The sequence below is a fragment of the Phalacrocorax aristotelis genome, chromosome 14 (assembly GCF_949628215.1).
Source record: "Phalacrocorax aristotelis chromosome 14, bGulAri2.1, whole genome shotgun sequence".
NCBI lineage: Eukaryota > Metazoa > Chordata > Aves > Suliformes > Phalacrocoracidae > Phalacrocorax > Phalacrocorax aristotelis.
This window is the reverse complement of record NC_134289.1, coordinates 4,474,327-4,490,205: the sequence shown is the minus strand read 5'-3', so window position 1 is coordinate 4,490,205 and position 15,879 is coordinate 4,474,327. Positions and strand designations below refer to the sequence as shown.

At 56.3% G+C, this 15,879-nt stretch overlaps 1 protein-coding gene across 2 annotated transcripts in view; it reads right to left on the bottom strand.

Annotated features, from left to right (window-relative positions):
* The window catches only part of CDH23 (cadherin related 23), a 204,658-nt gene that overhangs the window by 3,905 nt on the left and 184,874 nt on the right, over positions 1-15,879 (bottom strand). The window contains exons 36-60 of one of the 2 annotated variants that reach the window (XM_075109417.1): positions 14,803-15,024; positions 14,602-14,721; positions 12,100-12,280; positions 11,014-11,147; positions 10,557-10,766; positions 10,239-10,346; positions 9,603-9,705; positions 8,588-8,713; positions 8,298-8,501; positions 7,609-8,067; positions 6,614-6,730; positions 5,782-6,006; positions 5,529-5,698; positions 5,167-5,304; positions 4,906-5,025; positions 4,298-4,475; positions 3,326-3,537; positions 2,591-2,785; positions 2,177-2,287; positions 1,863-1,992; positions 1,422-1,685; positions 1,145-1,306; positions 772-1,028; positions 393-490; positions 172-292 (exon numbers count right to left, since the gene is read on the bottom strand). In XM_075109417.1, the coding sequence (XP_074965518.1) occupies positions 172-292; positions 393-490; positions 772-1,028; positions 1,145-1,306; positions 1,422-1,685; positions 1,863-1,992; positions 2,177-2,287; positions 2,591-2,785; positions 3,326-3,537; positions 4,298-4,475; positions 4,906-5,025; positions 5,167-5,304; positions 5,529-5,698; positions 5,782-6,006; positions 6,614-6,730; positions 7,609-8,067; positions 8,298-8,501; positions 8,588-8,713; positions 9,603-9,705; positions 10,239-10,346; positions 10,557-10,766; positions 11,014-11,147; positions 12,100-12,280; positions 14,602-14,721; positions 14,803-15,024 (4,365 nt within the window). Of the gene's footprint in view, positions 1-171; positions 293-392; positions 491-771; positions 1,029-1,144; positions 1,307-1,421; positions 1,686-1,862; positions 1,993-2,176; positions 2,288-2,590; positions 2,786-3,325; positions 3,538-4,297; positions 4,476-4,905; positions 5,026-5,166; positions 5,305-5,528; positions 5,699-5,781; positions 6,007-6,613; positions 6,731-7,608; positions 8,068-8,297; positions 8,502-8,587; positions 8,763-9,602; positions 9,706-10,238; positions 10,347-10,556; positions 10,767-11,013; positions 11,148-12,099; positions 12,281-14,601; positions 14,722-14,802; positions 15,025-15,879 lie in introns of those variants that run through there. The other variant, XM_075109415.1, reaches the window with a different exon arrangement.

The following is a 15,879-nucleotide window of genomic DNA, read 5'->3' as shown; positions in this document are numbered from 1 at the left end:
GACAGAGGGGTAGTGGCAATCTCCAGCACGGAGCCAGCACCTGACAGTGGGCACCCGCTCAAAATGATTTGGGTGAAACACCTCTCCAGGCCATGGAGGACCATGGAGGATGGGAAGTGACATCGCCCCACCTGCAAGCAGCAGCCTGCTCCAGCCCCAGCTGGCTGTTACCTGCAGAGCCGACAGGTCATCGGGGGCCCGGGTGGTGATGGCGGGCTGTACGTCCAGCACGTTGTAGTTCCTGAAGAGGTTCCTCAGCTGCTCTTTGTTCTCATCTATCATCTGAATCACTCTGGGAAGAGAAGGATTGCTTGGGCATCTCAATGTTAATGAGGCTCCCGGAGAACTCAGCAGGCCAGGCGCTGGGCTGGGTGATGGGCCAGGTGACATACCGCTCCACATCCAGGATGCGGTTGGTCTCCCTGTTCACCACGTGGATCAGCAGCTCTGTCTGTGCGAAGTTTACCCGACCTTTCTTGTCAACATGGAACTGGGGAGAGACAGCAAAGTCTGCAGTACAGGAGAGCTGTCTCGTCCCGGGGCATGTCCCGAGCATGCCCTGAGGCATGCTTGCATGGCAAGAGACCCTCAAGCCTGGCATGGGGTCTGTCTGGATCCCTTTGATACACCCCAGCTGGGGACGTATCCATCATCTTCAGAGCTCAGGGGTGCCTACGGTTTATATAGACAGGGCAACCCTCCAAGGAGACCTACCAAGCAGCACGTAGAAGGTTACCTGTCATCAAAGCAGCCTCAAAGGTGGGTGATTACCTGCACGTCATCTGTGTTGACGATGGCGCCCGTGATGTTGGAGAGCAGGCTGATGAACTCCTCCTCGAACTGCCTGACTTTGTCGGGGATCTCATTGATGATGATTTTGACCCGCTGGTCGTCCCGCAGGATGTAAATCCCCACAATGGCCGTGTCGTTGTGGCCTGCCAGGTCAGAGGCCACGATGTCCACCACGAAGTAGCCAGGGTTGTAAGCCGTGAAGAGGTCGAAAGTTCGCAGGATCCCATCAAGGGTTCCTGGGGGAAGGACAGTCATAACCCCAGGATTAGTGACCCTGGCCACGAGGGCACCTTTGACCACAGGGCCATCTCTGGCCATGGCCCCGTGCTCCAGTGGCATGCAGGGTACGCACCGATGCTGAAGATGTTGGCCACCTCCTCAGAGTCATTGGAGTGCTGCTTGATGTAGCGGATGCCCAAGATGTTGTACAGGACCAGGCTGTTATTGCCCACGTCAGCGTCCACTGCGACCACTCTGATCAGCTCTGATCCCACCTTGGCATCGGTGGCAACCCCTTTGAGAGAGAGACGGGACAGGGACCTGGGGCCAGGCTGGCTCTCACTGCCCCTCCATCCATCTAGATTTTCCCCAGAGCATCTCTGGCTCCTGGTGCCCCACCAGACCCTTACCAGCTGTGTACTCTGACTTGGTGAACTGAGGGGACTGGTCATTGATGTCATCCAGGAAAATCCGCACCTCCTGAAGGGTCAGGTCCCCAGCAAGGTCCCAGAGCTGGGCCCTGCCTGCCCTCTGGCCCCGGGGGGGTGACCAGTTCCTCTGGCTGGACGCTTTGACTATGATGGAGTAGTAAGGCTCCTTCTCCCGGTCCAGGTCTCGCAAGACCTGCAGCTTCCCCTCCCGGCTCAGCTGGAAGTTGCTTTCCTGGTTCCCAGCTGGGTGCAGAAAGGGGTCCCCAGTTAGCCCCTTCAGGCTTGGCATCTCTGAAATGCCACCTCACCCATTGACAAGGGCAGAAATGCAGTGAGGAGATGGTGGGAGTGACAGAAACCCTTGGTGAGGGGTGTGAAGGAGGATGCAGAGCTGTCCATCCCGCCCTGCTTGGCACCCACCTGCTATGAAGTAGTAGACGATGGCATTGGAGCCCTCATCTGCGTCCACTGCCCCGGTGACATTCCCCACCACGGTGCCAGGCCGCGAGTGCTCGGGGACGGAGAGCGCCTGGTACTGGGGACTGTCCCTCTGCATGAGACCCCGGGAGAAGGGAGGGCTATGAGCATTGAGGTGGATTTAATTAAAAGAGGACAAATCCCATCATGGTCCCCACTATGGTAACGCCCAGCAGTGCATGCTCCGTCACACATGCTCACTGGCATCCCCATCCCTGCATCCCCTGTGTCCTATCCCTTCCATCCCAGCTCCTTACGGGTGGCCTGAGGAAGACGGGCTCATTGTCATCGATGTCATCGAGTGTGACCTGGAGGGGCTGCATGGTCTCATAGGCTGGCTGGCCCTGGTCGCAGGCCACGATGATCAACTAGGGAGATAGGGAGAGAGGAAAAAGGGCCATCCTGGGCAAAGCCATGCAGGCCAGGAGACGTCACTGAGGCAGGGACAGAGAGGACAGCTGGGTGGTGGAGAGTTTTGGGGGGATTTAACAGGGAATTGGGAGCTGGACGCAACTCTCTGATGATACTTGATAATGACCCAGTTCCTGTTGAAGTGCGACATCTTCATGACTGCGGCAGCTGACACCATCCCCGCCACATCGCTTGCATCCCACCAGCCCCACACCAGCAACCTTGAGGATTGCCTGGCCACCCGTGGCCGTGCTGCTCACATTGTATACTGCCTGCTTCTCCCGGTCCAGGCGCTTGGCGGTCTGGATCAGCCCGCTGACTGAGTCGATGCTGAAATACTCCCAGTCTTTGTTCCCCGCCCCGGTTTTCAGCAGGTTGTAGAGCACTGCTCCATTGAGGCCCTCGTCTTTGTCTGTGGCGTAGACCTCGTAGATGTTGGACTGCAGGGGGATCTCCTGCTTGCACACGTACAGACCCTCAGCCCTGGCATTGCATGTGAGTCCCCTGCTCCTCCTGCCCCACCGAACCCCCTTGTCAGGGGTTCAGGGTCAGCAGGCTCCCACTGCCCAAAACCCAACTAGGGACTGGCACTGCGGAGCTATGATTCGCTTTGGCAGGGTCGCTGCTCTGTGCATGTGCCGGGGACTGGCTGAGCCAAGCCCAGCTTCCCCAAAAGGAGAAACATCTTAAATGTCAGCATTCTGTCCCTTGTTTATAAACAGGCTCAGCATGTAGCACCCGGCTGTTTCCTTATTTTGCATGCTGCTGGGGTTTCTGTTCCCCAAAGCTGCCCCAGCATCCCCACTTGCATGTACGGAGAGGGGCTGTTGCTGACCATCCAGCCCCATGACTCAAACCTTCTTGTCACATCTTAAATCAAGGTCTTGCTCCATCCCCGGTGGAGACAGAGGTTGGATTTTGCCACCAGTAGGCAGGAGAGCTCCCAGGCACAGTCTTGGTGTGCCATGACCCCAGCTCCCTCTCAAAGGGTTTACCTCCTTGATATGCAGGATGGTGCCGTTGGGCGGGCGGACAAAGACAGGGCGGTTGTCATTGATGTCGATGACCTCGATGTGGAGCATGGTGGTCCCCCAGAGAGGAGGACGCCCCTTGTCTGTGGCCACCACAGTCAGGTTGAACCTCTCGTAGGACTGCAAGCGCCGCCGTGACATGACGAGTCCAGAGTCTTTGTTGATCTTGAATGCCTCTGGGGGCAGAAAAAAACACATCTCTGGCTCAGGACACTTCACACCAGATAAAGTACGGTTAGAAACCAGCGTACCAGCTGAAGCACGCGCCTTGAAATTCCTGTCAAGGGGTGATGGAGCAGAGCCAGCTGCCTGAGGCCAGGGGTGCGGATGGTCTCAGGTTTTACAGAGCATCCCTGCCTGCTGCCGCATCCCTGCTACTGGGCAGTGCCAAGGCCCCTATTCCCAGGCCACCCCTTGCTGCATGTCACTCCTGCTGAGGCTGGGACAGGGCAGCGGGCAGAGAAGCCCATGGGTCTCAGGAAAATAAACATTTTGCCATTCCCCTCTATGTTTATGCTGGCTTTTGCCTGGTTCCCATCACTACCCAGGGTGCAGACATATACTGGATTTCAGGTACTATCACTCTCCACCCACAGCCTCCTAGCCCTTAGCTTTCCTCTAAAGCATGCAGTGAGCTTGCTCTAAGACACACTTGCGTACATAGGAAGTCCTGCTGGGGCGGGGGAGGTAAGAGGATAAGCCAAGGCTGGGCTGCAGGACAAAGGCAGGCAAAGCTGTAACATGCCACGCCATGAGGAACTGGGAACCGTGGAGCAATACTGAAAGTTCCATGCTTTCGGTATTGCTGCCAGGAGTGCGTGTACAACCTCGCTTCAAACCAGCTGCAGGACATGGGACGTAGGCTTAGCTCCTATGTCTCTTCCAATTGCTGCTCATCATAACCCTGGGGAGGAGCACCCCACTGCCAGCACCTACCTGCTCCAGGGCCCTCGATGCTGTATGTCACCACACCATTATCCCCTTCGTCCAGGTCGGTGGCAGTCATGGTGATCACCGATGTCCCCGCCGGCTCATTCTCGTAGACACTGGTGCTGAACTGGCTCTTGCTGAACTGGGGCCTGAAGTCGTTGATGTCCAGGACTGTGATCAGCACCTTCGACAAAGCACAGCCAGCTGGGTGACGTGAGGCTGGAGATAGCTGGGCAGCCCCCATGGGCTGTACCTCTTCCGTGACCCCTGGCTCCGCTGCCGGAGCACAGTGCCCTTCCTGCCATTCGTTTAACTCTACTAGCTGAATTCCTGCGTCCAACAATGGGAGCTGCTGCGGCAGGGGCACCCATTCATGCTGGAGCACTTGCAGACAATAGCATCACCCTCCCCTGCCCCATCCCCTCCTGCCAACACTCCATCACACAAAGACCGCTGCGCCACCCACCCCACAGCCCCTGGGGCCATCTGCCCTTCCTTCTGCCTAATTGTTCCCCAGAGCCACCAGCAAGCCTGCTGGGGTGGAAAGCCTGAAGTTTAACACCTTCTTCCTGGGGACCACCGCACAAGGGGTGGTGGGAGGAGGAGAGCCCTACCTGCACGGAGTTCTCCCTACGGTTACTGGAGACGTCCCCAGGGTTATCCCTGGCCACAGCTGTCAGTGTGTAGTGATCCTTCTTCTCCCGGTCCAGGGCTGACAGGATGTAGATGTCACCCTGCAGGGCACAGAGACCTTCAGGCAGAGCTGGTACTCAAGAAGGGGCAGAAGGTGAGGTGGGGGAGCAAGGCACAAGGTGGGACCATCTCAGCCTCCCCTTCCTTTTCCCAATCTGCTCCGGCCTCAGTTGGCTCCTTACCGTGTTGGGATTTATGCCAAACTTGCCCTCTCCATCCCCCAGGCTGTACTGGATGAGAGCAAACCGCCCAGAATCTGCATCCGTGGCCTTGACCCTCAGGATGACCGTACCCAACGGCACGTCCTCAAAGACAGCTTTCTGCAAGCAAAGGGAGCAGGCAGTAATCAAGGGTGCAGGGTGGCACCCAGGGGTGGGCACAGCTGGACAGAGTACATCAGTGGGTTGACCATTGTCTTCAGACAGTTCAAGCACAGAGAGAGGGAAGAGAAGGTGTCCCTGGAGAAACCCTAGCTCTGTGCCCATCCTTTCCAGGCAGGCACAGCCCAGCCCCGCATGGACTTGGATGGGGGAGCCCAGCTCACCTGGTAGGACGGTTGGCTGAAAATGGGATTGTTGTCATTGATGTCCACTATCTGGAGGTACACAGGGATCTCAGCAGATCTGCGGGGAGAGCCGTTGTCGGAAGCTCGGACGGTGAAGTTCAGCCACTGCACCTCCTCGTAGTCCACTGTCCTGTTGGCCACGACCTTCCCTAGAGGATGGCAGACCCTGAAATGAGAAAACTGCCCCAGGACACTGACCTGCCCCCGAGTCCCACCTCCCCAGGCCACCAACCTGCCGACTGGTCTTCAAGGCAGGTGTAGCCTTCCGGGGAGAGGTTCAGCAGCTCATAGGTTATCTGCCCATTGGCACCTTTGTCTGGGTCCACTGCTGAGATGGAGATGAGTGTGGTGCCTTGCGTGGCTCCCTCCAGGATCCTCTCAGTGAAATACGTGACCCCAAAGGGGCGGAAGCGAGGTGTGTTGTCATTGACATCCAAGACATTGACTGTCAGCTTGGCTGTGGCCATGGTGGAGACCACAGGGGAAGAGGAGAGGAAGAGGAGAAGTGAGAAAGAGAAGGGAAGGAAGGATGGGAGAAGGGAGGGTTGTAAGGATACAAGCCTGAAACTCCAGGAAAGCCAACTAAATAGAGCGGGTTCATCAAGAAAAATGGCAATATTCAGCAAAGCCACTATGCCCTGAGCTGGCTGTGGGACAGTCTCACCCACTTCAGACCTACTCCTGTGTGTGTGTGCCTGATCTGTGTGTGCCTTCTCACACATGGGCCTGGATTTATCAGGAGCAGGGTGGCAAGATGTCACAGGGATGGTAATGAAGAAATGAGTGTCTCCCACGGTATGATTATGGGCACATGGTCCTCTCCATCCCCAGTGCAGCCCTAGGATGCCTGGCCATTCGCTAAAGGAGGGCTCAGAGGAGAACCCGAACGTTCTGGGAGCTGGTCCAGGACTGCTGCTGTTGGAAGTGTTGCTGGTCAGGGTAGAGAGGGAGGTGGGAGAGCTGCTGGCTACCCAGAAGCTGCCATGGTGCCTGGGAAAGACTGTGCCAGCCCCGGGCAGCCACCAGCCTTGGCCCTGCACTGCCTGGCAGGAGCCCATGCTTACCATTGGGCACGCTAACGGAGCGGTCGATGACTTCGCTGGCATTGTCGTGGACGGAGATGGTGACCTCGTAGGTGGCCACCAGTTCCCGGTTGAGGGGGGTTTTGATTTTCACAGCTCCTGGGAATGCCAAAAAGATATGGGTCACAGGCTGTGCCTGCACCCCTGCACCAAGGACGCTCAGCAGACTGGTCTGCGCCAGCCAACTGTTGCACCCTCCACTGCATGTGCTCTCTTGCCTCTCCCCAAAGCCTAAACAGGGAAAATAGTCGATAGCTATGGGAGGACACAACTTCTCTTCCCCTGCCCTCCAATTCCTGCCTTGCTGCCTGCTCCGCTCTGCCCAGCTAACTGGGCCTCACACTGCCTCAGCCAGGGTAACTGTTTGGGCTGTGCAGATGAGAGGGGTTTGGGAGCACCTGCTGCTGCTCCCCTGCAGGACCCCATCAACCTTAGCTCAGCATCTGGATGTCTTTAAAGGTCTTGTCCCGTATGATTTCCAACACGGGTGCTTTTCTTTCCTGGATCAGCTCTGTCCTTCCAAAACAGATGCAGGGAGCTCCTGGCTCACCTTCCCCGAGGGTAGAGCCCACCGCCCACCACTTACCCCAGAGCCGCCCCCCTGCTCCCCCCAGCGAGGGTGCCCGTGTCTGGTCTGCCAAGGCTGAGCAGCCCCTGGCCCCGAGTGGGGCCGCCTGTGATGGTGATGGGTGAGATGGAGGGAGGTGATGGATGGCATGGAGAAAGAAATAAGCACAGACACAGAGACAAACCTGGTGGGCCGAGAGCCGGAAAGGAAAGAAAAGGGTTAGTTAAGTCAGTTGGAGGGAAGAGAGGACAGGGCAGGGTGAGACAGGGCAGCTGGAGGAAGAAAGCAGGAAGGCAGGAGGGGAACATCATCTCCCCATGCCTTGGACACCTACCTCCAGGCAGAGAAGAAGAAGCGGAAGCGAGGAGAGGGGTCCGTGCCGCCCCTGCCACCCTTCCCGCTCTCCTACCTGTCCTAAAATCCACCGCGAACACTCCTTGCTGGTCGGGCACCAGCGCATCTGTGTCATCACGGGCCACGATCTCCAGTAGGTAGTACTCCAGGCGGGGGTGGAGATCCCGGTCGATGGCGGTCACCTCAGCCACCACGGTGCCAGGGGTGGCTGACTCAGGGACACTGACTGTCTGGATGGGGTTGATGAATTCAGGCCTGCAGTCATTGACGTCATCGATGAGGAGGCTGACGGTGGTGGTGCCCGAGAGCGCCGGTGTGCCCTGGTCCACAGCCACCACCATCAGCCGGTAGGCATCCCGCTCCTCCCGGTCGATGCTGATGTTGGCCACGCGGATCACCCCCGTGGCGGCATCGATCAGGAACCTGTCCTGACTGCCACCCTCAATCCGATAATCCAGCTGCTGGTTCAGGCCACTGTCGGCATCTGTGGCTGTCACCTGGAGGACAGAGAAGCCTGGAAAGGGGGACACAGCCCTCGCAAGTGAGGGTTGGAGGGCAGCAGCAACAAGCCCCCGGTCCCAAGGCAAATGCTGTCAAGCAACAAGGGCAGCCCCAGTTGAAAAATTTTCCCTTCTACCCCATCCTGGCCACCCCTGGCACTGGGAGCTGGATCGTCACAGTCCCGGGGGACACCCAGGTCTTTCCATCACCCACTCTCACATCCAGCCTCAGCTCTCTCCTGACCTGGGGGGCTGTTTTCTCGCAGCCGTGCTGTGATGGACGCCGCCTGGAAGATGGGGCGGTTGTCATTGTCATCCAGGACGGTCACTGTAAGGCTGGCAGTGCTGTTCAGCCCCTCCACATCAAGAGCCATGAGTGTGAACTGCAGGCAAGGATCCAGCAAAGCCTCTCGGTCTATCACGTCACCGGGCTTCACCGAAATGACACCTGGATGAGGGGAAAAGCCCCATGACAGACCCAATGTCCGCCTGGTGGCCCTGAGCTGGGGACTGGGACCTGCTGAGCCACCCCACCTGTCCTGTTGTCAATAACAAAGAGGTCCGGGGATGCCTCGAGGAGCTGGTAGGTCACCATGGCGTTGCTGCCCTGGTCACTGTCCAGAGCTAGGATGGGCCCATTGAGCACTGTGACCAGAGTCCCTGGGTGGGATGACATGGGTTAGGTAGGGTGGCAGCCCCCTGCGGACCCCCCCCACCCAGTCCCTCTCCCGCCCCGGTGACGCATGAGGGACGGCAATGAATGGATGGAGGAGGTGACAGAGTGGGGCCTCGCGGGGCACGAGGCAGCAGGGGGGCAGCTGCTGCAGCCTTGCAGACCGACTCGCGGGGCCCAGGCAAGGCGGCGGGACGTCCAGCTAAAAACAAACAGACAGACACATCCGTCAGGTGGGTGGCACCAGCACCCTGCCACCGAGGGCATCACCTGGAGGCACCCAAACCCTTTGGCTGGGAAGTCCCTTGATGGTGGGATAAGGAGGTACCTGAGGTCCTGGAGCAGGGAGCAATTTAAATGGCAAGAAGTTAAAAAAAAAAAAAAAGAAGAGGAATATGTCTAGCAATTTGGCTGGGAAATGTCTACCTGGACAGGCTGGGCTCTTTTATCTCCAACCCCCAGAGCAAGGCAGCTCCAGGTGCTGGTGATGGAGGGATGGCACCCCATCCCATGCAGGGACATTGGGCAGGTTGGTGCCTTCAAGGCTGACTCTAGGACTCAGCTTAGACCATGCACATGTCTTGCTGTCACCAGCTAAGCAATTCCCAAACGGGGCCACTTTATCGCAGGGTTGGGCCTGACTTGTGCCAGGAAGGGTTTCCACCAGCAGCATGGACTAAAGCCATGGTCTCCTCGAAGCTGACCTACCTGGGTGGTCAGCAGGAGCCCCTCATACTCAGCATCCCCTTCCCACTGGCCTGCAGCCTTTCCCTGCTCAGGGTTGTGTCTCCTGCATGACAGCCAGGAGACACCTCCCCTCCCTCGCCCCCGAAGGGAGTCTCCAGGAGCCATGTAAGGGAGAGAAGAGAGACCTACCTGGGGGTGAATTCTCCATCACCTCGGCCTGGTAAGAGCTCTGGGTGAAGAGGGGGCGGTTGTCATTCTCATCTGCTATGGAAATGACCAGCAGGTCAAAATCCTAAAGGAAAACAGGGACAAGAGGGCTATGACCGCAATGTCCTTTCCTTGAGCTCACCTTCTGCCTCTCCCACTGCTGGTCAAAGCTGGAGCCCTGTGCAGCCACGATGCTGTGCTCCCTGGACCACCCTGGAGGGTCTGCAGGGACCCTCACCACGGGGCTGGGCATCCTTTCCCAGCCTGCACCCCAAAGGGTGGTGCGTGGGATATCGTGGCAGGGCCAAAGGATGCTCTGGTGTCATTGTTGTCCAGCTCTCCAGCCCAACTTTGTCCTACTTTCTGTGACGTCTGCTGCTGTTGCATGGAGTGAACATGAAATTTTGGACTTGCCGTAAATCCTACCACTCCTGTTATTTGATGGGGAGTGGGTTGCAACCCCCTCCTTGTGACCCCCAGGTGTTTTTGGGGGAATGAGGCTGCTATAGAAAATGCTGTGGGTAAATGCACCACCTGCTTCTGGCCCCGGCAGGAGCCCCTTCTCCCATCTGCCCTGCTGCCTGTGCTGCCGGAGGCCCCGGCAGTGTCTGTAATTACCCGCCTGGCATTGCGTATGTTCTCAGGGTTGTCTTTCACCGTGATGGTCAGCCTGTACTCTGCCACCCGCTCTCTATCCAGTGGGCGGTTTACGTAGATGATGCCAGTCTACCAAGAAAAAAGGGAGAAAATAGGTACAAGGGAAGTGAAACGTGCGTACTGGCATCTCCTGCCAGGGCATGGTGAGGGAAGGCAGTATGCCAGATAGCACCCACGAGTGCCCAGGGAAGGCAGGGCTCTGGGGCCAGGAGTGCCCACCCTCCGCGTCCCAGCATCCCAACCCCCGGCGCAGGGCGGCCGCAATCCCCGGGGCCGTACAGTGCTGTTGATGTAGAAGGCGTTCTCCATGTTGCCCGATGTTATGTCGAAGGTCAGGAGGGCGTTTGGCCCCTTGTCTGAATCCCTTGCAAGGACGCGGGTGACAAAGCTGGACACGGGGGTGTTCTCGCTGAGGGTGAGGTTCATTGGGAGGTTGAGGAGCACGGGGTCATTGTCATTGATGTCCAGCACACGGATGCCCACCAGCATCTGCCAGGGAGAGAAGTGGAGAGGGCACGTGGCACCTATTTTCACCCCTCCCATCCTTTTCTTGCCCCCACAGGCAAGAGGTGGGCTTCCCCACTCAGCCCACTACAGCCTAGGGGAGGAAAGTCCCAGGGACAAGGGGAAGGAGGAGGATGGAAGAAGAGGCAAGGCAGAGGAGACCCTGAGGAAGGGGCTGGGGATGCAGGATGGTAACCCTGCAACACCACCCACGCTGTCCTGGGGGACTCACTGTGGAGCTGAGGGGGGGCACTCCCCGGTCCCGGGCGGCGATAGTGAGGTTGTAGAAGGGGATGTTCTCACGGTCCAGCTCAGCATCCTTCCGCACCCGCAGCTCCCCTTCCACTGGGGAGATCACAAACTCCCCTGCCGGAGACAGCGGGGCCCTGGCTCGTGCTGTGCTGCTGCCAATGACCTGGCTGCCCAGGGGGCTGGCTTGTTTTGCAGCCAGGGCACAGGCACCACAGCAGGTTTGGGGACAAGAGCCCCAGTACCCCATTATTGCAGATATGGGATGACTGTGGGCAGCTGGGCTCTATCCAGGGACCGGTACACCCACAGGTACCAGCAAGAGCAGGGGACGTGGGTTGAATGGCCAAGTAAGAGGTGCTCACAAGCCTTGGTTGGGCCTTTCTGAAGGTGCTATCAGCCCTCCAAGCACCTGTCCGTGCCCCATGATGGCCAGACAGGGTGGGCTACATGGCATGGACCCCCCTGAGCCAAGGAGTTGCATCCTGGTTGCTCTGGAAAAGCTGTGCGGTGGGGTCAGTTTGGAGATGGCACTGGGCTCTGCCTTCCAGATGCCCTGGGCTAAAGTCACCACCCGTTCACGGAGGGACAGCCGTACGTCCCCATGGCTGGGGATGTCCATGGCTCCTCTGCCACCTGCCACTGGGTGTTGGTGGGGCTAGAGCTACAAGCTTCAGCATGGGGTGCAGAGCAACTCAGTCCCCAAATGCCCTGCAGACCCAGCGGGGCTGAGGGGACGGGGCTGTGTACTTGCAGCTCATGATTTCTCTTTCTGCGGTCTGATTTTTTGCCTTTTTCTTTTTTTTTTTTGGCCTTTGTTCTTTAGCAGATTTCCCCCCTCCCTTGCACAAGCCCCGGCCACCCCCTTGCCTGGCCATGAACAGGTTAAGTTTCCTGTTGCTCAAAACAGGATTTCCTGGTGTCGAAAGGCTGAATTCACAGAAGCGCCCAGCTGGGAGGATGGCTTTTCTGAAAGCTTCCGCCTGTGCTCCTGTGCCAGCTCCTGCCAGCCAGGTTCCTCCATGGGGGGAGCCAGAAGGAGAGGTGGTGACCCCACGTCCCTGCTCACCGAGGGGGTCCCCGGAGATGATGCTGTACTCCACTTGCCCGCTGGGTCCTGAGTCGCCGTCATGGGCCAGGAAGGTCCAGACACGCGGGCCGGGCTGCCCTTCTGTGACGTCGAAGGGACCCTCGTAAGGCCGAGGGAAGGTGGGACGGTTGTCGTTGATGTCATTGAGATTCACCAGCACCTGTGGTCAGGGCAAGAGGGAGGAGGGCAGTGAAAGGAGAGGGATGGAAAGGGAGACCAGCTCGTTAGCCATGAGTGTGGGAAACCATGGCCATTGTAAAATACCCCCCGTATTTCTGGCTTTGCTGCATTCACCAAACATCCAGCTCACAGTTCAGAGACTCAAACGCATTATTCCCAATCATGCCCATCCTACAGCGACACTATGAAACTCCAGCCACACACAGGTGGGACCCTTTTCAACCTCCAGGCCATGCACCACAATGGAGAAGTCAACGCAAAAGCCAAATGTTCTCCACATTCATATACTGAAACCCAAGCTGGACAGAGAAAAAACAAAGACATGATTTGACCATCAAAGACATGAGTTTGGAAGGCCCGATCTCCGCAGCCAGCTGCACACTTGCTCACCAAGGGCTTAATTCTTAATGCTGAGTAAACTGTAAAAAATTCCCAGTTTGCGTCCTTATTCCAACACAAAATATCACCAATGCCTCTGGCATGTTTCCATTCTTAGCATCCCTTTCCCCAACGCACTTAGCTGGCTAGAAATCAATCCTACAGACCTCAGAAGGGGAAAGCATCAACAATTTTAGGACAGAGCAGACCATAGGGTTGCCGGCGAAGCTGGGGATCCAACAAACTTGAGCATTGCTTTTTAAATAAGTCATACTACATAGAAGACATTTATATAGATCTGTACTATACTATATTGAAAAGAGTGTTGCCCCCTTGCTTGGCTTTGGGGAACTTGCACAGAGGAGAAGCCCTGCTGAAGGAGGACGGTCTCCGGTGGCTAATAAGAGATTAAGGTTTGATGGTACAGGTGGTTACGAGAAAGATACTGAAATTGAGGAGCTTTCCGACCTTCTGGGTTTGAAAAATCCATCAGATTGGCATTTGTTACTGGTTAATCTAATCTTTACAGATGAGTATATCTGAGTATCTGCTCCAGTTTCTAGCAGTGGAGAAAACAAAGGCTGGCATGCTTTATCAGAGTGGATATAACCACTAAACCTCCTCCTAAAAGCTATGTTTTCATACAGTGCTGGCAGAAACTCCCTGGGCTGTGCAGGGAGGATGTTCCCTATCCCTTCTAGCTTTGATACTTGTTGCTGAAGGGGTTTCCAAGTTCATGTCTCTGCTCGGGTCAAGAGCAGGGAAAGCTCTTCCTTCGCCTGCAGTACGCTGGCAGTTGCCACCTTCCCTGACGGCAGTTAAACCCAAGGTCTCGAGGTTTCCGCTGCAGTTTTCCTGGGCCAGGAAGGCATCTCCAGCAGTATCAGATGCACGCATCTGAAGCATGGAGCACAGCGCTGCCAGGTTTGTAGAGCCAGATTTTATCTAGGGAAATCTCCCACACTGCTGTGTCCCCTTAAGTTTATCTTTTTTCTTCACACATAAAAAACTATCTCCTTTAAGGGACTAGAAAATGTTTGGCTCAGTATCTGGGTGAGGCACTATGGTCCGCAATAGGGAGCCAAGGCACAAGATCTAACCAACCCCTTCCACTTGCAGATCCTAAAATTATTCTGGGCATGGAAAAGTCTGCCCTACAACTCATCAACTTTTTGTTTCGGTCACAAAAATAATCAGTGTATTCAATTCCTGTAAAACATTCGCTTTGGAGCCGCTAATCTGCCCTCCCCACACTTCGAGCAGTGCACTAGGTTCACATGACTGCAGCCCAGGAGAAATGGAAGAGCTATAGCGAGAGGCAGCAAAAAATAGTAGAGGCATTAAATAACTTCCATACAAGGAATGAAAAAGGAATTTAAAAAGCAGATAAATAATCTGAGAAGATAAAGATGAAGCAGAAATTAATGCTTTGGCAATGCTTTACTGCCTACAGTCCCTTTAGGCAAGAAGAACCAAGGGAGCCTCTAAAGCAATATAGTGCAACTTAAAAGCAATTCAGGGAATTTCTTCTGTTTCTGCCTTCGCACGACCAAATAACTGGGCTAATTAACCCACAAGCGTGCCTTGCCCACGTCCCTGTTTTGCAACCCCTATGAGGGAGTAGCGCTGCAGCAACTGGGCAAACTGGCTGCAGCTGGGAAAAGCAACCGGTGACCGCTGGTAAAAGTGACAGGTGACCACTGGGAATCCCAGAATCCCAGGTTGGAAGGGACCCCAGGGATCATCTAGTCCAACCTTTCTAGGTAAAAGTACAGTCTAGACAAGATGGCCCAGCACCCTGTCCAGCTGACTCTTGAAAGTGTCCAATGTGGCCAAGAAGAAGATGTGAAACTGCTCGCTTGCCAGGGAACTCCTTGACCCCGCAAAGGCCGCAGTGTCGCAACCCTGACAGCAGCTCCTTACCGTGGTGGTCGATGTCAGCCGGCGCGAGATGATGGGGCACTGGTCAGTGGCGGTAACGATCAAGGTGTAGCGGCCGTGGCTGATCTCATAGTCCAGCTCCTTCACTGTGCAGATCTGCCCCTGCAAGGTGAAGGGAGAGTGGCCAGAGTGAGTGGAGCGGGATGGGGGCATGGCCTGGGTGGGGCTGGCATCCTTACTGACCATGGCACTGTCAATGTGGAAGGTACCCAAGATGTTGCCTTCGGTGATGGCGTACACAACTGTGCCATTGGGTCCCTCGTCCCGGTCCAGGGCCTGCACAGTGACGAGGGTGGCGTTGAGCGTGGCGGGACCTTCGTCAAGGGTCACCTCATACAGCTGCTGCCGGAAAGCGGGAGCGTTGTCGTTCTCGTCCAGGATGGTGACATACACCGTGGTGGAGGCCTGCGGGATTCGGGGACATCACGTTAAGCACTGTGAAGGGATTTGCTCCACAACCCCTGGAGCTGGCTGGGGAAGGCTGGACCTGTCAAGGTCAATGACCAATGTGGGCTCAACCCTGCCAAGGACACAAACAGGATGCAGGGCTCAGAATGAAATGAGCCGTGGCTGCAGATGCATCTCCAGGTAATGGTTGGGTACAGAGATTAAATCACACTCTTGTCCCCAAGCAAAGCATGTCTCTGTGGGATCCTTCTGCTTTTCACCCGATTTTTACCATCACACTGGAGAGCAGCCCATGGCAGAGGTAAAGCCGGACGTTTAACCCCATCATGCCTTGCTGCCTTTGGAGGAGGCCTGTGTGAGTCCTCACCTTGACATTGGGGACTCCTTGGTCGTTATTACCATGGTGGCAACATGGTAGGGTGGAAAGTACCTGGAGATGATGGTGCCATGGCTCAGGAGAAGAACAAAAATGAGCATCTCAGACACCCGGTCCCTTCTCCCTCTGGTCCCATCATCTACCTGCTAACCCCAGTTTCACCTCTGGTCAGGCTCAGCCTATCCTGACCCGCCTCCAGCTGTATCTGACCCTGCACAGGCACTTGGATATCCTTACTGAAGCGTGTCTTCTGGTTGTGTCACCATGGGGCACACCTGGGGATGGGGAGGTGACAAGAGTGTGCGACCCCGCCTAAGGGCTCAGCTCAGAGATGGGGGCTCGGGACAGATAAACCATTTTCTTGGAGTCTCTGGACTTTGTGTCTACACCTTCTGCCAGCAACAAATTTCTTCCTGCCAGAGAAGAGTTATATTTTTGACAAGAACATCACAGACATGTTTGCTGTAAAAACCACA